At 44.8% G+C, this 24863-nt stretch overlaps 1 protein-coding gene across 13 annotated transcripts in view; it reads left to right on the top strand.

The window, feature by feature from the left end:
• TRAF1 (TNF receptor associated factor 1) overlaps window positions 1-24863 on the top strand; it is a 61889-nt gene that overhangs the window by 26601 nt on the left and 10425 nt on the right. For 5 of the 13 annotated variants that reach the window (XM_039505982.1, XM_039505985.1, XM_039505983.1 and 2 more), the window contains 4 exons: window positions 4231-4452; window positions 6644-6728; window positions 18277-18375; window positions 21471-21632. In XM_039505982.1, the coding sequence (XP_039361916.1) occupies window positions 4231-4452; window positions 6644-6728; window positions 18277-18375; window positions 21471-21632 (568 nt within the window). Of the gene's footprint in view, window positions 1-7; window positions 118-1902; window positions 2045-2595; window positions 2803-4230; window positions 4453-6643; window positions 6729-18276; window positions 18376-21470; window positions 21633-24863 lie in introns of those variants that run through there. The other 8 variants (XM_039505994.1, XM_039505993.1, XM_039505996.1 and 5 more) reach the window with 8 other exon arrangements.

Raw genomic sequence — 24863 nt, 5'->3', positions numbered from 1 at the left:
TGTAAGGGTCCAGTCCTACTAAGTATGGAGTGCCCTCAATTCCCACTTTGATTCTTCTCTCAACTGGTCCTCGGGGGGAAGAAAGAGAACCCCCTTCTTATGAAGAAACCTTCCTAGGTACGTGGTCTAAATGAAATTACTGAAAAAGATCTGGGGATTCTAGTGCAGTACAAACTGAAATATGAGGCAGTTGCAAAAGAGGCTAATTCTAGAAGAGTGTATTCAAAGGCATGTCATTTATTAATATTGGGTTTTGTAAGACTTTTAAAAAAACCCACAAACTTAAATTTCGCTGTAACTTAACTGTCAATGCCCATTCAAAGATCAGAAAGAGCAGTCCAGTAATGTAGATAATCTTTGCCCTGACGGGATCATGGTCAAAATTTTCAAAAATAGAAGTCTAAAGTTAGGTTATGCTCTTATTTAGCTACTGAAGAGCAGGAGAATCTTTTTCTGAGAGAACCCTCCAGATACTAAGGGGATTCTCCCTGTGTGAGCTTCTCCATTCCCCCACAAACACTGGGAATCCCCTGTGAGCACCACCAGGAACCCCACTAAGGATCCTGTGAGGTTCACCCCCATACACACTGGGGATCCCTGTGAGCTCCCCAGCCCCCCACATACTGCAGATCTATGTGAGCTCCCCCTGCCAAGGAGATCCCTGTGAGGTTCACCAACACTGCCACCCACCCATACTGGAGATCCCCTGTGACCTCCCCCAGCCATCCACACCCAGTGGGGATCCCTGTGAAGTTTACCCCCCCACTGCCATTCACACACACTGGGGATCCCCTGTGCACTCCTCCAGTCCCCACACAGACACTGCAGATCCTCTGTGAGCTCCCCAACCCCCGTACTGGGGAACCCTGTGAACTCCCCCACCCCTCACACGGGGGTTCCATGAGCACCCCAGCCCCTCACACCCCGGGGATCCCTGTGAGCTCCCCCACCCCCCCCACACCCCGGGGATCCCTGTGAGCTCCCCAGCCCACTCCACACACCCTGGGGATCCCGTGAGCTCCCCAGCCCCCTCCCCACCCACCCCCCCTGGGGATCCCCATGAGCTCCCCCAGCCCCCCCTCCCCACACACCCTGGGGATCCCCGTGAGCTCCCCAGCCCCCCCTCCCCACACACCCACCCTGGGGATCCCCGTTAGCTCCCCCAGGCCCCCACCCACCCTGGGGATCCCGTGAGCTCCCCAGCCCCCTCCCACACACCCTGGGGATCCCTGTGAGCTCCCCAGCCCCCTCCCACACACCCACCTGGGGATCCCTGTTAACTCCTCCAGCCCCCTTCCCCACACACCCACCCGGGGATCCCCGTTAGCTTCCCCAGCCCCCACCGGGGATCCCGTTAGCTCCCCAGCTCCCCTCCCACACACCCACCCGGGGATCCCCGTGAGCTCCCCAGCCCCCTCCCACACACCCACCCTGGGGATCGCCGTGAGCTCCCCAGTCTCCCCTCCCCACACCCACCCTGTGGATCCCCGTGAGTGCCCCAGCCCCCACGGGGATCCCTGTGACTCCCAGCCCCCACCCCGGGGATCCCCGTGAGCTCCCCAGCCCCCACACCGGGGATCCCCGTTAGCTCACCCCTCCCACACACCCACCCTGGGGATCCCCGTTAGCTCCCCAGCCCCCTCCCACACACCCACCCTGTGTCCCCGTGAGCGCCCCAGCCCCCCCCACCCCGGGGATCCCCGTGAGCTCCCCAATCCCCAGGGATCCCCGTGAGCTCCCCAGCCCCGGGGATTCCTGTGAGCTCCCAACCCCACCCTGGGGATCCCCGTTAGCTCCCCAGCCGCCCCTCCCCGGATCCCCGTGAGCTCCCCCAGTCCCCCCCCCGGGGATCCCTGTGACTCCCCCGCCCCCCGGGGATTTCAGGCCTTTGCTTTGGTTTCTCTTTGTGGTTGAACAAAGCCGGCCCCGGCCTTTCGCTGCCGCCAGCCACGGCCCCAGCCTGCCGGGGGAGGGAAGCGCCGCAGGCGGCAGCTGGAGGGTCAGGCCGGGCCCCGGCCAGTGGGAGCTACGCGCCGGGGCTCAGGTAAGGTGGCGGCAGGGAAGGGCCGGGCCGGGCCGGGCCGGGCCAGGATCCCCGCTCCCCCCCCCCCCGACTCCTCCAGGCCGGGCTTGGGCCAGCGGGACTGCCCCCCCCTCCCCCACCCGCGGGCCAGGGACCCCGGCACCCCCCGATCTCCCCCATCGCGGGCCAGGGACCCCCCCGATCCTGCCCAGGGACCCCCCCTGTCGTCCCCCCTGGGCATGGGCCACGGACCCCGCCCATCCCCCTTCCCGGGTGCAGCTGTTGCCCGAACTAGTGAGAGAAGTGAGGCTGGAATCCTGTTTCCCCAGCGCCCAGCTTTAGCCCTGGGCCTGAGCTGGTTTGGGGCTAGCGGGGCAGGTGCTGGGGGGTGTTGGTGGCCTGTGATATCCGGGAGGCCAGACTAGATGATCTGGAGATCCCATTCCCTTCTGGCCTTAAACTCTGGCACCCCGCCCCCCCCCCCCAACACCTGTCACTGCAGAGAGAGGCGGCTTTCTCCTTGCACTAAAGTCAGTAGTGGGTTTTTCTGGTCCACTGACTGAAATAATCCACTTTCTCCCTATCAAGGAAAAGCCCTGTGCAGAACTTGTAAAGCCACCTTTATAGCATGTATAGAAGCCAATAATGGTTTCGGTTACACATTCTTTAGGTAGTGTGTTTGTTATATGAGACCCTGGGGGAGGGAAATCGATGGAGGTGTTGGCCAACCCAACAATAATGCAGCTGGTATCCAGCAAAGGCAAGCCATTGACTTGGAGGTATTTGAGAATTTAGCTAGCTGGCCTCCTTAGTAGTAGGTTACAAAAACATCTTGGCTGAATTAAACACTCCTGAATGCCACTGTATATTTTCTTTCCACTGTTGGTGCAAGAATCTTCTTCTCTGCAGTTTCTACTATCTGGAACACCCTTCTTTTATTTCTCCAGCTTGTTGACTTTTTATCTTATTTCAAATCTTAACTGAAAATAGATTTTTGATGCCTACGCCTGTTAGAATCTCCCTCCCTCTCTTAGGAGTTTTGTATTAATCTTTACTGATGTAGCCCATTTAGGGATACAATATGTATGCAAGGTACCACAGAGAAAAGAAAATAGTACAATCTTACAGCTGTTTACACAAGCAAAAGTCTCACTGAAGTCAGTGGATACTTTCCTGCACAAGAACTACAGGATATCTAATCTAGGGCACTGATCACCACAGAAAAATGTGCAGAGTATCTAGAAGATGGCATTATAATTGTACAGTATTATATTCCTCTAGGTTCCTGGCTGATCAGAGCCTGTGTGGGTTTTTAGGGCAGGAAAAAATTGCATTTTGTTCTCTGAGCTAATAACATGAACATTGATTCTGTTTTTTCAGATCATTAGTTAATAACAGTTTCTGCTAATGTCACTATTGGTACCAGTACTAGCTGGTACTTCTGTGTTAGTGCTGTCATGAGAAAAATGTGATTCATAAGGGTACAGTTATGAATTATATTTGTTCAGGTTCTATATGTAATAAAACCCTGAATTTTCCAAACTGTTCTTGAGTCCTCCAGAGGCAGTGTTGGTCTGATTTTCACAGTGTCCATTAGCTACAGGGGGAGAGCTGGAGGTGCTCAGCAAATCAGCCCTATGTATCTAGTGGCTAGAGCGTGGCATGAGTTAATGAACTTGTATTTTCCTGGGTTTCCCTCTATCTTCCTTTATGACTGTGGGAGAGTCATTACACCTCTCTGTTCTGGAGTTTCCACATCTGTAAAATGGAATCACGGACAAGCTTTGGGTGAAATGGGAACTAGAGTTCTGAGACTGGGGATTTACTCTACAGGAAATATTCTGCTGAGTATATTGACCAATGGTATTGTAGTTCTAAAAAGAACAGAAACATTTACTTTGCCCTGAAAACAAACCTGAAAGCTATGCAAAGCCCCCCAGCTTCCCCTTGATTATAATGTATCTGTTTTCATTTTGTGATTCAGGGGAATTTTAAATCTGTACAGTAATTTCCTGCTGGTACCTAGTCAAACCCCACCATGACACTTAGTCACACATGTCAGCTACAGATTTAATTAAACAGATCGCTAGATTACTACACAGGTTTGAAGTTGCCTTGTGGACTTTGATGCTCAATGTAATATTTCACATCTACCGGAGCGGGTGTCTGCTTGTTTCAGCAGTTAGTGTGTTCCACATCTTTCACAGCAGTTTACTTCAGATGGCTGAGAGGGCAGACAGAGTCTCTCCGGATGGCCCTGGCTCATCTCCTGACGAAAACGAATTTCCCTTTGGTTATCCCACCAGCATCTGTGAGAATGTGCCTGATCACAAATACCTGTGCAGCAGCTGTAATAACGTCTTAAAGAAAGCCCAGCAAACCCTATGCGGGCATAGATACTGCGCGGCTTGCCTGTCATGGGTTGTACGGTAAGTTCTTTCTACAGGAGACCACGTGATAATGCATTTCTGCCGAGAAGACAAAAAGATTTCAAGTGGCAGATTCTGTAGCTACAGCCCTAGTAGGGTGATCTGTTGTGATAATCTACTAAATAGATAACAAGTGTTTAGAGTAGAGTTTGAGAGTACCTGGGATGTTGATAGTAGTCATTTTATCATCCATGTATACTTCCTTACAGTGGTATTATTTTCAGGCTTTGAGTGTGGTCTAGTGGTCAGGATTGCTAGGTTCTCCTCTTGGCTCTGCTGTTGACTTATTGTATAACCTTTAGGCAAATTATCTCTCTATACTTCAAGTATCAGCGGGGTAGCCGTGTTAGTCTGTATCCACAAAAACAATGAGGAGTCCAGTGGCACCTTAGAGACTAACAGATTTATTTGGGCATAAGCTTTTGTGGTTAAAAAATCCACTTCTTCAGATGCATGGAGTGAAAATTACAGACACAAGCATAAATATACGGGCACATAAAGAGAAGGGAGTTACCTTACAAGTGGAGAATCAGTGATGACAAGGCCAATTCAGTTAGGGTGGATGTGGTCCACTCCCAATAACTGATGAGAAGGTGTCTATACCAAGAGAGGGAAAATTGCTTTTGTAGTGAGCGAGCCACTCCCAGTCCCTATTCAAGCCCAAATTGATGGTATTAAATTTGCAAATGAATTGTAGCTCTGCAGTTTCTCTTTGAAGTCTGTTTCTATACTTCAGTTTCCCTTCCCAGTCTAAAAGGGAGAGAATCATATTGAAAGCTCACAGGAAGGCTATTGTGAAGTTACTTTAATACGTGTAAAATGCTTTTCAATTCTTGGATGAAAGGTGCTATGGAAGTTTAAAATATTGTCATTATTTTAGAACATTATAATGTGCACGATGTAAAATCTGGGTTAATGTCCAGTAAGGAACCAACCCTCAGAACAATGCCAGCCTTTTTGCTTGGAGATAGATGGCTATTGTTCTTAATTGGTTAGTTGCTTCTCCCCTCTCCTCTTTAAGGGCTGGTCTACACTGGCAATGCTAAAGTGCTGCTGTGGCAGCTCTTTAATATGCCTTGTGTGGTCGCGGCGCTTTTTTCACACCCCTGAGCCAGAAAGTTGCAGCTCTGTTAATTGCCAGTGTAGACAAGCCCTAAATATATATCCTGGTTAAACTGTAACAAAAAGCTGAGTCCGTCAGTCAGCCAACCAGCCACGTGACTGGCAGGTCAAAGCACTACAGTGTAATGGCATTTTACACAGAATGCATTTGGCCCACTGGGCTAAATTCTGCTTGCGCTCACTGGTGTAAATCCAGAGTAACTCTGCTGCAGTCAGTGGAGACTTGCACTCCTGAAAGTAAGAACAGAATTTTCTCTGTCTGCTTATATCTTCTCATGACAACCTTGTAATGTAACTGGAAACTGAACCAAGCAAACCTGTTAGTACAGTCTGAAGGCAGTAATGTCATGCTCTTCATCTGGTCATAAGGACACTTTTCTGTCGAGTTTCTTGAACTGAGCTAATACATGACTCGGCTGAATGGTAATAGCAGCGTCACAGAAGTGCTTGCCTCTTCCTGAAAAGCTTTGTTTTTTCCCTTTAATTGCACAGTTTAAATGCTAATTTAAGAAATATTTCAAATTAAAACCAAAGCATTTTGTGGCTGTGTTACTGGAAAGTATGGTGATGCCACTTTAGAGTTCACTCCTGCACCAGCTATGCCGTTGCCCTTTATGCGTACACTCAATAGCCAATTTTACAAGGCAACACAACAATGGTGGCCTGTGTGAATGAAGAGAAGATTGAGCCCTGAGATGTATCCTGGTAATTAAAAACCTATCCACCTACCAGAGAAGAAAGGACATCACTTCTGTATTAAAAAGACTTCAGATTTCAGGTTATTGTGCACTACATGGAGTTAGTGCCTACCTCACTGAGAGAAGTAGATTCCCAGCATTGCTGGCTTTGTAGAGCAGAATAGTCACAACGGTTCAGATTTTGTTGATAGATAGTTAAAAATTGTGGACTTTCAGTGGGACCAAGATTTGACCCTTTTACCATAAAGCATGTTGACCTTGAGCTGAAATTAATACTTCTGTTGTTTTTGTTAATTTGTTATTCTTGAAACAGAGGCTCTCTGGACTACAGTTCACAAATCTTCTTTTATTTTTATTTTTTTTTCCACCAGAAACAACAAAAACCCAATTTGTCAGAAATGTAATGCAGAGGATCCTGGAACTGTAAATGAAGGAAGCTTATTGACAGAAGAAAGGGTATGTAATCATGTTTGTATTAATGTTTCATTTATATCTCTGGGCTAATGCTACAGTCATTAAAGTATTATTTTTTAGAAGAGGGGATAGTAAAGAAAGTGATAGTGACTGATTCCACAGTTGTGCATATTAACCTAGATACCTTAACATCCTGGACTTTCCCTCAATTCTTGATCAAAAAAGTATTTGGATGTAAGTAGCACCTTGTGAACTCCACCAAGTTCTGCGTCAAGAAGCCCTAAAATCTGCTGCAAAGTTAACGTAGTCAGTGGGCATGAAATACCCTTCACTCCCTTCTTCCCACTCCCAAACACACAGCCTCAATTATTATTGTTGTTATTACTTAACATCATATTGTGGTCGCACCGACAGACCTCAGCCAGCTCAGTGCCCCATTATGCTAGGCACTGTACGAAAATGTATCCATGCTTTAACCAAAGCCAGCCAGGACATAGAAGGAGGCAGAAGTGTAGGTGGGAGACAAAACTTTATCTGAGGCTGATCCAAGACTGTGAAATCAACTCCCCCGAGAACTAGGGACCATCACTTACTCCCAGCCCTCCGCTCCAAGTGGAAGGTGCCTTTCTTTGACCTGCCTTCTCTAATACAAACACATAACAACAGATATGTTTACATATAAAAAAAAAAGCCAACATCAAACCAAAACACTCCAATGCACACACTTCTCCCTCTGGGGAGAGGATGAGAACAAACCACACATGACAGATGTTAGTTATATTACCTAACACACTCCTGGAAGGCAGCTCCGATAATACACTGATGAGTGTGGTACGAGAACCTATATCAAAAAGAACAGACTAGACTAGACTGGTGAGGTGTGTTGCCTGGAGAACACTGTGGGAGCCAGGGGGCCTGAAGAACATCACAAAAAACTCATTGTTGAAAGTAATCAGACAAAAATATTCACTGACAAATTTTTAGGGGGGTTTTGATTAAGAATATTTTTGATGATGAATATGTTCACTGTATTTTGAGTTTTGACTCCTTAAAATTTCTCAGAACAGCTTGGCTCAAAATCTCCTTTCCCTCATGTATGCCAGGGAGTGGGGGAGCTCACAGCTGGCATCAGTGGTTCAAGTCCCCAGATAACAGCTGCTGCACTATTCTCCATGGGGAGCAGTTCCCTCCCCTACACTGTGGCTATAAACTGGACCTTGGCTCTTGCTCCCAAATCCCCTACCGCCTAGTTTCATGGAAGAGTGCAAGAAAGCATGCTCGGTAATCCAACTAAATCTCCCTTGTGGAGAATGATGTGGCGCAAAAGGCATCTGCAGCCAGATTTCAGTGGGGAAAGGAAAAAGAAAACAAAGGACTGGGCACAAGGCACCCACAAAATGATGATAATTTTGAGATAAAATGCTGAATTCTGTAGGATCTTGGAAAAATGTCAAATTCTGCAGCAAATCCCCACAGCTACATTATTGCAGAGTACATGGGGCCCAGGCATAAGCCTAGGTACAAACAAAACAGTTTTGTACTGCTCACGATATACATCAATTCTGTGAAAACCTCGGAATTTCTCTAGCGTGGGACTTCTATAAAACCGTTAGTGGAACTTTCTGCAAAATTGTAGGGGGGATGTGGTGACCAAGGCACCAGTCTTGTCAGCTGATCCACGCGGGCAGACCCTAACGCTTGCACTGAGTCCTGCGGAAGTTCAGTGGGGCTTCACACAGGCTTGTGAATCAGCTTGCAGGGCTGGGGTTTGTAAATAATGTGAACCATAGAGACTCCTTAGCAGCTTGGCTCTTTTGTCCATTATCAAGGCCCCCACTCCACCTCTCCTGTGTTTTTGTCAGACTTTGCTCCCTCATACTAGTAGTTTGTTTATGTGTGTGTATGTATGTATAGAATATGAAAAATAAGTTTTCCACAGAACAATAGCTTATTCCCTGATCTGGTACTGTGGTAACCTTTGGCCTCCTGGGCTGATTCTTTCCCTATGCACCCTTTGTTTGACGACCCTCGTTGTGCTACAACTAACTTAGAGCCTGGGGTACTGAGAGGTGTTGAGCAGCTGCATGATTTATTGAATTCAGCTGGAGGATCTGAGGGAATCCCTCTATACCCACTGCCATCTCCTACATACTGCTACGCAGGGGGCTCACCTGGAACAGGCTTCTACACTGTGCCGTGGGTGCTGTCACGGACTCACAGATGGTGCCCACTCTTGGCCCCGTGCGGTCCGTGGGGGGTGCCCCTTTCAGTGTGACAGCCCTTCTCGGGGGTCCACTCTCTCTCGGGGTCAGGCCCCTCCCCCTCTCCAGCCCAGAGCCCCCCTGCTTCCCAGCTGGGCCTCTGATATCCCCGGCCTCAAGCCCCGCCTCTGTCCATTGTCTTCTCTCCAGGTAACCAGGGTCGTAAACAGGAAGTCCTGGGTCTCCTCTCCTCTCAGCCCTTCTCTGGCTGGAACTGGCTGGTCAGGTCACCGGGGTCCTCTCTTCACAGCCCATTGTCCTCTCACTGGCCAGAACCGGCTGTGTCTCCTTAGCCGGGTCTCTGGGTCACCAGGTCACCAGTCGCTGGGGTCTCCATCCTCCAGGCTATCGGCCGGGGTCCCGAGTTCCCTCTCCGGTTCTGTGTAACAACAAACTCCCTCTCCCCTCACCTCGTTAAACCAGTAACACCCGGGGACACTGAGTCCCACCCCCTGTGCATGCAAACCACTGAAAAACACAGAAAACCCCAAGAACCTCCCCCTCACTTCATCACAGGTGCACACCCCCACCTGGCCCCCCACATCTTGCCCTCCTTATGCATTAGAACTGCACTGGTTCCACTCTATAGGGACCATCGTCAGCTGCATAGGAACAGGCTAGAATTGACTGTAAAAGCCTTGGGCCAGATTTAGCTCTCGATTACACCCATGCAATATATGGTCATATGCTGATTGGAAATAAGGATATGGGGCCCAGTTCTCCAGCCAGATGCTTATTCTGAACACCATTATCCTCAGTGCAGTTACAGAGGGGTAAATGAGAGCAGAATCGGACCCATCCCTCAAAAAAGCTTGGGGACTGGCATTGGTTAACTTTCTTTCCTTCTCTGAGTGAGTGTGCTAACAGCCCTCTGATTTAGACTCATAGACTTTAAGGTCAGAAGGGACCATTATGATCATCTAGTCTGACCTCCTGCACAACGCAGGTCACAGAATCTCACCCACCCACTCCTGTAACAAGTCCCTAACCTATGTCTGAGTTATTGAAGTCCTCAGATTGTGGTTTGAAGACCTCAAGCTGCAGAGAATCCTGATTTAGGTTTGATTTGCCTAAGTCCCGGGAAGAGCTTTGGAGATGTTGAAACAAGATCAAAAGTATTTAAAATACAAATGTGATTTTTTTTTTCTTGTTCTTTCCATGACTGGAATTATAAAAGCTGCAATGTTGGATTTTTTTTTCAAAATTGTTCATTAAATTAAAAACTTTATTTGGAAGGGATCCAGGCTAAGACATGAGACTCATCTAAGCATTCTTAGGGGTTTTTTTAAGTAATTTCAAAATATAATTTGTGTTCGCACTCTCTGGCATGGAAGTGACTGCCCTGAAAATTACATATTAGCAGGATGTTTGTTTTTTTGAGAATAATGTGACAACAGAGGTCCAGTGACATCTGCTCCTCTCCATCAAGTAGAAAGTGTTAAAAGGTTTATAACCCTTCCATTTTTCTTGTGCAGAGAATGCAGAGAAAATATGCCCCCTGTGTGTTTTATCTGAGTGGTACCAGGAAGCACCCAATAGCCTATGTATTTTTAAAGTTCTATATACCCCATAGATTTTAATATTACTGTTTTTTCTTTTCACCTTCGCTTTGTGTCCCAACTGTTAAACCATAAAAGGCATTTTTCAGTGTGACAGGTATATCAAATGGTTAAGAAATGTATGGAATAAGTAAGATGATAGGATAGGTTACTTCTTAATAAAATTTGACTTTATATAAAATGGGGACATAAGCCTGAACGGTACCTTGTGGGAATTTCCCACAGGGATGAGAGTTTTCTCTCTTAAAATTTTGGTTTAGTCTAGTGATTCTCAACCTATTTAGTGTTAGCTGGGCCGCAGGTTGAGAACCACATTGCCCCCCACCTAAACGCCTGCACAAACACCGATGCTCAGTGCCCTCCACCCAGAGACCTCTCCACAGAGGGGGGCAGGGACCCCAACCCTGACCCTGCTGCGTGCGGATGGGGGCAACCAGGACCCCGCCAGGACCCTGGACCCCAGACCCCACTGTATGGTGCTAGCTGGTAGCCAGCTGCCCGGATCCCTGACCTCGCCGCGGGGGCTGTGGGGCATCCAGGACCTTAATCCCGGACTGTACCAGGACCCTGAGCCCTGGTGTGCGGGCTGGGCAGTAGCTGGCTGCCCAGATCCCGAGCCCTGCTGCCAGCCAGCTGCCCAGATCTCAAGACCTGTGGGGCCAGGTGGCAGCCGGCTGCCTGGACTCCAGACCCTGCTGCAGGGGGCCGGGCAGCAGCCAGGATCCTACCCCTGGAACCTGCTGTATGGGACCAGGTGCCAGCCGGCTGCCTGGATACAGAGTCCTGGTGTGCTGGGCCGGGGGGCTGCCAGGACCCTGCCCGCAGACCTTGCCGGGGCCCTGCTGTGGGAGGCCGGGCTGCAGCCAGCTGCCCAAACCCTGAGCCCCACTGTGGGGCTGTCAGGAGTCCGGAGTGTGCCCGCTGGATGGCAGGGCAGCTGGGAGCCCGAATCCCACCGCAAGGCAGGGCAGCCTGGAGCCTGCGGCCTTTAGCACACAGCTGAGCGGGGCCGCAGCTGTGTGCTAATTGGGCTGCATGCAGCCCACCCTGAGGGTTGAGAACTGCTGGCTTAGTCAATTAAGCCAGACTCGTAGAATAAGTCCAGGATTTTGGTTTGGACTCATTGCAGAAAAGAGAACAACTGTGACATTTGTCTCTGGATCAGAACTTCCTCCAAGTTCTGGAGTATATTCGGGTCTAGGGCAGGTTGGTTCAGGCCTGTCTTTCCTTCTCTAAAGATGAAAGTCATCCCTTATGCAGAACATGGTGGGTACTTTGGCCTTGTGGTATCCCCCTGCAGAAGGGTGAATTTCACCTAGTGAATAGTTGTATTGGCTTTTCAGTATATTTGGTGTTCAGAAATGTGAATGTTTGAGATGAAAGAGTTGTCAAGGCAATTAAGAGCTTTGCTGCAGAATTAGAGTCAAACCAAAGATTTAGTGCAATTTCAGGGTATGAACATTATTGCTGTCAGTTGGCCAGAATGATGGAGGAGAGATGGTTAACCATAATATAATGAAATAGAGAGAGAAGATACTGTTTTTCTCTCCTTGGACTTGATTCAGAGCCCCGTGATGTCAATGGGAATCTTGTCATTTACTTCATTGGGCTCTGGATCAGGCCCTTTTGTAAGGGTGGGGAAGTTCTGCGTTGGTGTTGCTGTTGACAGACTTTCCATTGATGTTCTGCGGGGCGAGAGTTAGTGGTTCAAGTGAATGATCATTTGAGGGAGTGGCCTGGGTGGAAAAAAAAAGAGGTGAGAACCCCCTGCTCTTTGCAGTTCTTTCACACACAGCTCCTTTGCTTGAGCTGTGTCCATAATGATTAACAAATATGAGAGTGAAACAGAAAGCACACAGGACACACATACCATTAGAGAAACCCATGCGTCACCAGGACTGTCCCTCTGAAGTTAGATACATTTATAATAATCTGTTCTGTAATGCCAGGAAATTCTGAAGTTGTGTTTTTTGTTTTTTTGGTTTTTACATAGTAAAAAATCCACGGTGGGGTTGTTAACCTGCTTTTTCTTTTCTTTCGTTTTGGTCATTTTCCAGCTGTGCACTAGACTGAAAGACTTCAGTGGCTGGTGCTGGTTGATTCAGAGGAGTAACTAAATTATATTCCAGGGGTAGGCAACCTATGGCACGGATGCCGAAGGCGGCACGCAAGCTGATTTTCAGTGGCACTCACACTGGCCAGGTCCTGACCACCAGTCCGGGGGGACTCTGCATTTTAATTTAATTTTAAACGAAGCTTCTTAAACATTTTAAAAGCCTTATTTACTTTACATACAACAATAGTTTAGTTATATATTATAGACTTCTAGAAAGAGACCTTCTAAAAACGTTAAAATGTATTACCGGCATGCAAAACCTTAAATTAGAGTGAATAAATGAAGACTTGGCACAGCACTTCTGAAATGTTGCCGACCCCTGTTGTATTCAATTGCACTGTACTGTAATGTTGAATTAAAATCTACATTAAGCAACTGGGGCCAAATTCTGCACTCATTCACACCTGTGCAGTTCACACAATTGCTTTAAATACACCTCTACCCCGATATAACGCTGTCCTTGGGAGCCAAAATATCTTACCGCGTTATAGGTGAAACCGTGTTATATCGAACTTGCTTTGATCCACCGGAGTGCGCAGCCCCGCCCCCCCGGAGCACTGCTTTACCGCGTTATATCGGGTCACGTTCTATCGGGGTAGAGGTGTATATGCAATGCAGAGTCTACTACAGCTTGTATATAGAAGTTCTGTTGAAGGTGGCATGGCCTAGAGTGCTGAGTATGGGACTGGGAGCCAGGAACTCTTGAATTCTGACTCCATTTTTGACAATAACTTGATCAGTGCCCTTGTGCAAGTAAAATGGGGATACTCATATTTACATATCTTTGGATGTGGTTTGATGGTTTATTAGTCAATGTAAAATGCTGTGAAAATGAAAAACACTATGTAAATGGTAAGTGTTACTACTGAAAAACTATGTTCTTAAGAACCTGGACATACAGTTTGCAAGCTATCACCTTTTTATAAAATAGAGACTGGATTATGTATTACAAGCAGACTGAAAACTGACCAGTAAGCATCTATTTTTAAATGTACAAAGAAAGGTACAAATGTTCTAGTTTTTTTTTCATGGAATAGATTCCACTGAGGCTTTTATTTTTAGTTCTGTTTCCAAGCAATGGCTGATTTCCATACCACTACAGGACACTTTATGACATCAGATGCACACAGACCCAAGCACAGACTGCTTCTCTTGCTTAAATACACGTACGTGTAAGAACATATACCAGACAAGTAAGGTCAAAACAAACAGCATGAAATCTGTTTGTTCAACAAAATGCAAAAATCCCTATATCCTAATCAATGGTTTTTTTTGCCTTACTGGAACTCTTGAATATTTAAAAGACTGTGACTATTTGTTAACTAATTAATATCATTTTCAAGGAAGTGGTTGTTGAAAGGTTGTTTGTACTGATTAAATCCCCCCATTTCCCCCCATTTATAAAGTTTGGTTTGTCTGCCTGACATTGCAGGGTTCAGTAATAATGTAACCAGTAGTCTACCAAAGAAAATGTAACTAATTAATCAGATAGTTACAGTTATGAGGGCACTGTTCATCCAAGAGACATGGAACAGCCATGCCAAAAAGCATCCGTCTTCTATTAAGTCTGGAGTTCTATCTCCAACCACAGCTAATGCTATATGCTTCAGAGACAAAGTGTAAAACACTCTTCATAAGCCTAATTGCACTGCTCTTTTCCAAAAGGGAGAATTCCTTCCAACCCCAACTAGTTATCATCTTATGCCCTGAAACAGGATTCTTAGTGTAAATGTTCTAGAGCAAATAACTAGGAGTTACAGTTCCTAAATTCTGTTTCCAGGTCTACTATTGACTGACTGACTGTCCCTGGCTAAGTCAGAAAAATTCCTGATGTTCCATAATACCCATCTGTAAAATGCTAGACACAGGGGTGCTAGACTTGATGTAATTTTCCCCAAGGAACTGAAACTTCAGAGGAAGCAAGAAAATATCTCCCCACTCTTTTGCAGAAGTTATAAGTGAAAGCAGAGGCAGAAAGTAGTTCTCTAGATGATGTGCCATTGAGTAGTATTAACAAGCTTGGGACCCGATTCTACAGCCTTACTCAAGCGAATAGACTCATTGACTTGCATGGAGTACATGCATGAGCAGTGGTTGCAGGATTGGATCCTACTTTGCCAGTTACATCATTGTCAAAGTGTCATAAATCAACTGCATTAGTAAAAAGGGATGTTGGAATAGGAACCATTTCAGATTTTTGTTTCAAGCTTATAAATAATTCCCCTTCCGTGCCACAACAAAAAGACCGTGAGAGCTGATAATGGGTCCAACCGTCATACATTCTACCTGCAGCTCAGAGATTAACACTGTCAGTGTTTGCATTTCAGGGAAGCTTGCTGGATAAGGTGAAGAGTCTGCAAAGAGAAAAGGGAACTGACTATGACTGCAGTCTAAAAATATTTTATATGTAAAATAATATAAATGGATTTTTTTCTAAAATGAAAGGACTCAATAGTTTTACAGTTTACTAATATTTTAAGAATGTTTTCAACTTCTGACAATGCATTGCTGTTATGTTAATCATTACGAAGATCTATATGTAAACGAGTCTCACAACAGTAATTGCTACTATTCGATGAAATTGACTATAGTTCTTTAACATTGGTTTGACCTGTGTAGACCGAACTTCATTCATCATTCATTCATGCCCGTCACCCCAACCGGGGTATGGGCCGCCAACAACAGATCTCCATAGTCTTCTATCCTGGGCCATTCGCTCTAGCTGGTTCCAGGTATAGCCCATTTTTTTGCTATCAACCTGAAGGTCGCGTCGCCAGGTATTTCTTGGGCGGCCTCTTTTCCGCTTGCCTTGGGGGTTCCACCGCAGTGCCTGTCTGGTGATGTTGGTTGGCTGCTTGCGTAGCGTATGTCCTATCCAGCCCCACCTTCTCCTTCTAATTTCTTCCTCTGCTGGGAGTTGATGGGTCCTCTCCAAGAGGTGGATGTTACTGATGGTGTCTGGCCAGCGGATCTGGAGAATCCTTCTGAGGCAGCTATTAATGAAGGTCTGGATCTTCCTGGTGGTTGTTTTGGTTGTCCTCCAGGTTTCAGCTCCATACAGTAAGACTGATTTCACGTTGGAGTTGAACAGTCGAATCTTTATTGCCAAAGACAGCTCTCTGGAGCTCCAGATGTTCTTGAGCTGTAAGAAGGCTGCTCTTGCCTTACCAATCCTTACTTTGATGTCTGCGTCTGTGCCACCCTGCTGGTCGATGATGCTACCTAGGTAGGTGAAGGACTGCACTTCTTCCAGGGGGCTTCCATTCAGTGTGACTGGGTCGTTACTGATGGAATTGATCCTAAGGATCTTGGTCTTGTCCTTGTGGATGTTGAGGCCAACCTGTGATGACGTGGCTGCCACTACGTTGGTCTTCTCTTGCATCTGCTGTTTACTGTGCGAAAGGAGTGCAAGGTCGTCGGCAAAGTCCAGGTCATCAAGCTGGGTCCACAATGACCATTGGATTCCATTCCTACGCTTGTAAGTGGATGTCTTCATAATCCAATCGATGACGAGAAGAAAGGGAAGTGGTGACAACAAGCATCCTTGTCTGACTCCGGTTCGCACCTGGAAGCTGTTTGTGAGCTGCCCTCCATGGATCACTCTACAGTGTATGCCGTCATATGAATTCTTGATCAGGTTGACCACCTTTGCTGGGATGCCATAGTGCCGAAGGAGCTTCCAGAGGGTCTCTCGATCCACGCTATCGAATGCTTTCTCATAGTCAGCAAAGTTGATGTACAACGAACTAAACCATCTTATCTTCTTCTTACATGGCATCTCCATTACTGGAGGTTTGCAGCCATGGTAGCCCATTCTGTAGGATCCTCTGCTAATCTCTTTGTAGATGCATAGACCTTTTGATCCATCCAGGATACCATCTTATCCATCCCAGGTCATCTTTTTCTGCCTCATGTTCTTCTGCTGTCAGCTTTCTCTTCCAGTGCCTGTAAACATGCATTACCCACTGAACCTGTTAAAATGTGCCCTGCAAATCAAATCTTTCTTTTCATAAAATCTCTAACTGGTATTTGCTGAGTTCAAATAATCTCCAATATTTTTTCATTGGTTACATGCTCTATCCATTATATTTTCAGAATTTTTCTATAACACCATAATTCAAAGGATTGTAATTTCTTTATCATCGATTGTTTGACTGTCTATGTTTCACAGCCGTAATTTAACACAGACCACCGCACAGACCAAATGTAAGTTCTTAAGAGTTGGAATGTAGTCTTCAGATTTATGTCCTTTATCATCAGATCTTTATTCTTCCAGAATATCTCTTTCACTCTTGCTATTCTGGTGCTGACTTCAATATCCAAAATTCCCTCTTTTGTAATGATACCTGGCTTATAACCAGTCTAAAAAGACATTGTGTAAGGACCATGTTTTTTAAAACTGGTTATAACACAGCTTGGATAGTACAATTACAGCATGAAAACTAATTGCTACAGTGTGAGGGGTGAGCCCTTCAGTATTTTCCCTTTTCCACACTTTCTTGACATTTCAGTCTTACAGTCCAGATCTCTTTAGTTCATTTCTGAACTGGTGACTTTTTTCTTTTAATTGGTTTTACCAAATGAGCAAATCATTTTGTTCCCTGGGCTCATGCATAATGCACAGGTTAGAGCTTTGTTATAAGTGCTATATTGTTTTCTAAGGATCTTTCCAAAGGGAAGAGGTGGAAGCCCTGTTCTTGGGTTAATTAAACCTGGATGCGATAGAACACTGTTTGAATATAGTGATCAAGAGGGAAGAAGTAGATGAACTGGTGGCACTTTTCCTTCTCTGTCTCTTAGTGATGCTGTAGGCTGACAGGAGTATTTTTCTCTAGAAAGCAGGGAAGGCCTCTTATTATTCTCAACATAATGATGAGCTATTTCATATGTGCACTCCCTCCCCTGGATTTTCCATATTTTGATCTGTGGGGAATCTGCAGTCTTCCATATTGTGTTCTTAATACTTGTCTATGTTCTACTGCAGCTATTGTGCTCGTGCAAGATGTGATATTAAAAGGCTGCAGTGATTCATATTTTATTTATTTATTGCATGGTTCTTCACAGTTTATGCAAGAAAAAAAACTATATTGCTGGGAAAAATGCATGTGTCTGGTTTGGATTTCTCTAGGACACTAGGCAAACTAAATGGAAACAGCTTGAGTTTGAGAAGGTGTTCTCCCCCACCCCCTCCTTATTCAGGTTGAGTCTTAAATCCTCTCTGCAGCAGGTAAAAGAGGTGCTAATCCCCCCACTAATTAAATGCCTGCGTTAGAATGGCATGAGGTAGTGCCCTCTATAGTTAAGGTTCCATCAGCACATTCTTTGCATATACCTGTTTTCAGGTTTCTGAGTAGGAAAAAACTTTCAGTATAAAGTTTTCACTGGGAAGGGCATATTTTTATTTTTAATAAATTAAAATCACCTCAAATCATTTAATTTTTGAGCTATACGAAACAAATAATAGGATTTCATAATCCTTTGGCCTTTTCCTGTATACTCGTTAAACTAAATAATACTTTTGCAGAAGATTAAACCTAAAAGGAAAAAAATCAAGGTTTATGAAGCTATAAAGTCCCAGCCTGTTCCCATCTCATAACTGCTGTTTGAATCATTTTATTGACCGGTATTTGACGGCTCATCTTGTTAATTTCCAGGCTTTCAGTGATGCTGCCATTAATAAAGAGATTTCTGAATTCAAAGTGCACTGTGGGACCCCTGGATGCAGTTGGTCTGGTATCATGAAAAATTTTGAAGTAAGTTTAAAGATGACAGTTTAATCTTCCATATTGTCTCATAAGTGTGCAGTGGGGTTTTGCCAGTGAGGATGAACATTGTGTCAGGGAGGCATGTTCCGGTGATGTTAGAAGAACATGGGGATTTAGGACCTGATTCCACAGTCCATCCTTATTCTTGATGAATAAGGATGGACTGTGGAATCGGGTCCTAAATGCATAAATGCATGCGTCTTAAGCACATGCATGTGCTTAAGTGCTTTCCTGTATTGGGGTCACAAAGAGAATGAATCCAGATCCTTAGCTGGTGTAAGTCAGTGAAGCTCCATTGAAGCTCAAAAAAGTTATAGTAATTTATACCAGCTGAGGTTTTGATCCGGTGATAAATGAAAGTCAGTGAAAATTTCCCATTGATGCCAATGGGGTTTAGATCAGACCCAACGTGTTTTGAATGATGGTGTAGCATACATTATAAAAATGCATGTTTGTGTGTTTTTGTAGCGGTGTCAGTCCCAGGATATTAGAGAGATAAAGTGGGTGAGGTAATACCTTCACCTGGAATGGTCCCTTGAAATATGTGTTAACTACTTATGCTAAACAATCTGTTCCACCTTGTATTTGGTGGTCACACTCTGAGTAAGTTTCGCAGACCCGAAGAAGAGTTTTATGTGGCTCAAAAGCTTCTCTCTCTCACCAACAGAAGTTAGTCCAACAAAAGATATGACTTCACCCACCTTGTCTCTCTAAAAATGTATGAGTTAGCTGTAGTTTTTCCAGTAGGTTTGAGTATAACATTATGGGCAAGGACCTTGTAAGTAACCTTCAGTGAAGCCCATAATATCCTGATCTCCAAACTATTATTAGGAGCAATGTACTTCCTATGTTTTTGTAAGAAAAACAAATCTCCCAGGGTAATGTTTGGGAAGCAGTGCTCATGGAGATATTGACACAACAAGGGAAACAGAAAACAGACTTAGAAAGAAAAATATAGCTGTCTGACTCCTGTTTATTTAGTAGGTTACAGTCATTCTTTGAATATTGATGTGAAATGATAAAGGTGAAATAGACAGACAGTGTTTCAGAATCTGCTACGTGTACAACAATCAAAAAAGAAAATTCAAGCCTATATGTAAATAGCACTGAGGGGGCTTGACCCCTCTCTGCATAATCTTGAGGACAAAAGAGAGCCTCATAGTCAAATGGAGCTGTAGCTAAGGACCTCTTTGCACCCAGTTTAGAAGCAGAATGTGGTGTGCAGTCGGTCTCTGTATATGAAGAGCTGCAGAGATGCTGCTGTCATATTTTTCCTTTCTTTGCTAATTTTGCAGACATTTTCCATTTGTCTGTTCTCCTTTAAAGAAAACTCTACCCCGTTTTGCTCAGTGCCAAGTTCGGAGAGTTCAAAAGGTGCCAGGACCTCTCTCAGCATGAATACACAGAAAAATGGATTTGAAAACAAGGCGTGTGATTAAAATTGACATTTCTGAGTTCACTGCTGGAACAGTCATCTTGCTTTAAAAAAAAAATCATTTGTGACACGGTCAGTGTGAGAGCCTCCGTGAAAGAGACTGTAATAAACTAGTTTTACTCCTGCTTCAACACTAGATGAAGTATCAGAAAAATAATGTGTAAGGCCCAATTCCGTGAGGTGCTGAGCACGTCCAGGGATGTGTTGAATGTGCCAACTTCCTCTGGAGTCACTGGTACCTTATTGGACCGGGCCTTAATGTCTAGACTATAAACGTTTTGTATAAGTATGGAACATTTAGGGTCAGATTCTCAGTTGGTGGAAATCAGCATAGTTCCTTTGATGTCAATTCAGCTACACTGATTTACATCAGTGGAGGATCTGGCTCTAAAAGGTTTTTGATTTAGACAATTAAGCCAGGTTGATTCTAAATTCAGAAACACTGATTATTTTAAAGCTGAGCAGTATTACAGGATTTTATAGAGACCTTGGGCATAAGGCCCCTTATAAATTATTGTTACGCTCCATTATAGTTACTGAAAGTTCCAGTAGTTCAAACTATTTACATTATAGACTTAAATCTTCCACTCTGCACCCTTTCCCTCCATGCACTGAGGACAAGCATTGTGATTGTTGCAATGAGGTGTTATAATCAGGGTAATGTTAAAGGGATGCTGATGATCACATTTGGCCTCAAAATTTAGATTTTTGTAAAATAAGATTTTACAGAACTTCAGGCCAGTAGAAATGTTTCCATTATATTTTTTAAACAATTAAATATTCCCCTATAGACAACAATTAAATAGACGTAATTGATTTTCATTGTATGAGCTGAGAGAAGTGCAAATAGTGATAACTAAGCTCGATTTAAGAATTCTTTTGAATGCTGTTACGAACCATGACCCAGTTGTGCACTGGAGGCCGTGACAGGATGGCCTTTCATGTACCCTGCATAGAGGGGTAGGGCTAGTCTGCTGGCTCATCTTGCCAGGCAGAACAGTTTGATCTCATTATTGCTCATTTGCTCTCTGAGTAGAGAAGATAAAAGTCAGGGAGTCTCTGAGGCAAGGAGAAAGGCTGGCGCTGAGACAGCAGGTCTTGCAAAGGAAGACCATTAAAAGAGCCAGCTCAGGAGAGAGCTCACGCTAAACTGTGTATGTGTTGTTTTAAATTAAGAATAAAGCAAAGCCCCAGGATCGAGGTGAGTTTTGGACTTGAACCTGGCTGTGACTCTGTCAACCCTTGGAGCTGGACACACTTATGCTAGCTGGCCTCGAGGTCGCTCATTAACAGCACAAGTGTAGCCACAGTAGCACAGGCAGTGGGGAGTGGTGGCCTGGACTAGCTGCCCTGAGTATGTACCCCTGGGGTCAGAGCGGGGTTTGTACTGGGGGTGTGGCCTGTGCCACTGCCACCTGTGATACCGCGGCTACACCTCTATCTTTAGTGCACAAGCTTGAGAAGAGCTAGTACTTAAGTTGGGATTCACACTCCCAGTTCTGTGTGTCAGACAATGGGGTGGGGAATTTGCCCATTCACAGAGGCCACGTGGTGCAAAAAAGATTCATGCAGGCAGAATGGAGGGCATTTGTAGACACACATGTATCTGTGCAGGGTTACATCTTGGTTTGTAACTTTCAACTTTCAGGACCATCAGAGCCTATGTGAATACGCTTTAATCCCTTGCCATACCGGTTGTGGACAAATGGTGATGAGAAAGAAACTTGCAGATCATTTGGAGAATGGATGTGTTAATAACATGACCACATGCCAGAAATGTAAACGGAGGTTATCCAGTAACGAGTACCAAGTAAGAAGATTTATTTGCCTTAAAACAAAACAAGGGTTTTTATGATCATATCTTGAATACTCCACAGCTTTCACAGCTGTCTGATTAAATATTTCCTCCTTGTTTCGTTAAAGTTATGTAGCTGGAGAATGTTTCATTTTTCTGACCTTGCTAACTTTTCAACTGCAGTGTAATGTTTCATGACGTATTTGCTGGAAAAACAATGGGGTGTAGTTGACCATCCTTATGTGGTGCTACGAGAAGAGAGAAGATATGTGTGCCCTCATTTGGGGGGAGGGCAGCACCTCTTGCCATGTTCTAGCTCCCCTTTCAGCCAGCACATCTCAGTGTGAAGACGACAAGAAATGCAACCAGAGAAACCACAGAAAGATCTAGAATATAGATTTTTTTTAACTTAATACAAAATTGGCCAATAAATTGGCAAGTTTGTACAGCAGATTTTATTCAGACAATATTTATACTAGATGCCATCAGCTTTAACTTTATTTGGGGAAAGTTCTATGGCCCGCCTTATACAGGAGGTCACACTCGATGATCATAATGGTCCCCTCTGGCCTTGGAATCTACTAACTTTTCAAATCAATGGTATCAGTGGATCCCAGGCAGAGCCCAATGCAATGAATATATTGTAAATTCATCCTGAACCCTCTCTCTTATCTGTAGCATTTAGGACTGTTCAGGCATATTTAATTTTGTTTATAGGTTTACATTATGCTTATCACTGTTGTAACTGAGGACCTTACAGTACATATAAAATGAAGACTAAAGCTCAACACTCCCCACCAGATTTATCTATCTGAAGTCAGTCCATGTTAAAAAACAAAACAAAACAAAAATTTTCCTGCCCCAATGGTAACTGATCGCTTGTTTTCTTTGATTACTTTGCCAGCTCCATGCAGGTTGCTATTACTCTTATTGAAATGCATTTCTCACTTCCTGCTTAGAATGTCTTACAATAGGGCAACCTTATATCAGACGCGTAACTGATGAGTTGGGTTTGTAATGACTTCTTGCATTCTTTTTAATTCTAAAAAATTATCCCACTGGCTTTGATTCCATCCTTTTTGTGTGTGCACCACAATACAGTAGGTTGCGCTGATGCGAGTGGCCTAAGGACAATATGCTAGCTGATATATAGTACACTGTGTTGCTGAAGGAGGAAACAGTATAGCTGGGTAAAGGGTTAGGAAAATATTTGCTGATATATACAGATGAATTGTCTGAGATAGCTTAGCTGGTACACATCTTATCGTTGTCTTTTTAATTGTAAAAGTTCATGATAAAACTCCTAAGCCTGTATCATCGCTAAAGCTGCAGTAACTGCTTTGATTTGAGTTGAAAGTTCTCAAAATGCAGTTCAGTTCTCCAGCTTTCGACTCTGAATCTCTTAGCCTATGGACTAGGAATGCTGCAGAGGCAGCACTCAGCTTCCAGGTTGGGATGGAGGACTGAAAAGTGTTGACCTTCCAGGTAGTTTAAGGAGAATCATTGTCAAGCTAGGAATTACATCCTGGAAGGATGACCATTTCGACAGAGATGGTGGGAGAGTTGTAGTGTGGAATGCTCCAACAGGATAGTGAGGGGGGATTTAATGATGGGCAAGTTTCCATGTCACATTTGTGACTAACTGCTCACCTTTGCAGTCTTGCCAAGAACTGAACCGGTTATGGAGACTCAGCTCCCCTCTCATTTCTATGGAAGTGGTCTCTCCATGGCAGGAATGAGGCACACTTGCTGGGAAAGAGTGTGTAGGAAGCTTGCACAGCTGCTGCTCATTTTTAACCAGTTCTGTGGCAGGGGGAGGGGAATATCTGACCTCAGCCTGTTGGGCTGTCAGACCGGCACTTTTTACCACTATTATTTCAGTGTGTATTTCAAAAAAGAGAAAATAACTGAAAGCGGGAACATCTCACCACTTTGCCCACTGCACTTTCAGAAGGGTTATACTGATACACTGTTACCTGGCGAGAGAGGTCTGAGCGAGGTGTTTTGATTCACCTTGCTCCTCTCTTCAGATGTGTGTGATGCAGTCGGTTTGCCTTCAGAGGTCATTTGGTTTCTTTTTCCCGTGGTGAAGAGTTGTTTTCATTTCTCTCGTCCTGTTTAATCTGTTATCTAATACGTTTTTTTGTTAGGAAATCTTGGCAACCCGATAGGGAGATTGGCCTTGAAACGTTGCCTTCTGTGTATCAGTAGTTCCCGTATTCCGTTTTGCAAATATGTAATCTATGAGAAGAAGCTGTTTGCATCTCTTTTATTTTTATAACCCGGAGTATTTTCCACTGAAAACAATTTCAGTGCAGCTGGAATCCATTTTTTACCCTAATTGACAACAGGGAATATAAAATTGGAGCTCCTCTGCCTAGTCAAATGCAGGTCAGTAGCAACCAAACGTTGCTACCATTTGCCGACTCCTTGGTGGCCTATATGAAGTGAGTTTAATGCTCTTAAACCCTAGCACAAAAAATGCCTTCCCACAGAAAGATTTTGCAAATCTTTCTCCCATAATATGGAATTAGTGCTGTTCTCCTCCCTTCTGGTTGTCTTTTAGAAAGAAGTTTTGTTCAGAAAAGACTCCCCCTCCCCCTGTAGCAAACAACCAGTGAGCTTTATTGATGGATTGAGGGCCATTAAACTATAACAAGGAAAGAGAGAAATACATTACAACTATATGGGGGGGCAATATCCCATGGTTCTTTGTGTTGCAGTAAGATGAGCTGCTCTTTGATTCTTTTCCAGTAAATTGTGGAAGAACTTTTCTGTCCATCTGGGCACCCCGGGAGAACTGTGGGCAAGCACTGGAGGACTATCAGCACTTAAGTGGTTCAGCCTGCATTCTCTCTGCAAAGTGGGTGGGCAAGTTACCAGTCTAAATGAGAGCCTCACCCGGCCTTCAGCCTACTCTAGGATGGACCAGCTAGCTCAGGCTGAATGTACCACTAAACTCGAGCCAGAGTCTTTTGTGTGTGGATGGGAGGGTGGCTTAGGCGCAACACCCAAATAAGAGCCCCGGTTAATTCTGCAGTGAAAGCATATTCTTAAGGTCAATGGACTTCCCTGATCTTTGGAGAAAGGTTTAGTTTCCTTAAGACCTACTTAGCCCACTCAAACCATGTGAAAGTGAATAGGGGTCAATACTATTTTAATTTATGCTTTTTCACCCAGCTCTTTGGCATGTAAATTACACTTCCTGAGACCCCCTTATGCTTCAGATGCGTGGACATTGGTGAG

This window comes from Mauremys reevesii, linkage group 19 (assembly GCF_016161935.1).
Source record: "Mauremys reevesii isolate NIE-2019 linkage group 19, ASM1616193v1, whole genome shotgun sequence".
Classification (NCBI taxonomy): domain Eukaryota; kingdom Metazoa; phylum Chordata; order Testudines; family Geoemydidae; genus Mauremys; species Mauremys reevesii.
The sequence above is the reverse complement of the archived record's forward strand: the minus strand, read 5'-3'. Positions and strand labels throughout refer to the sequence as shown.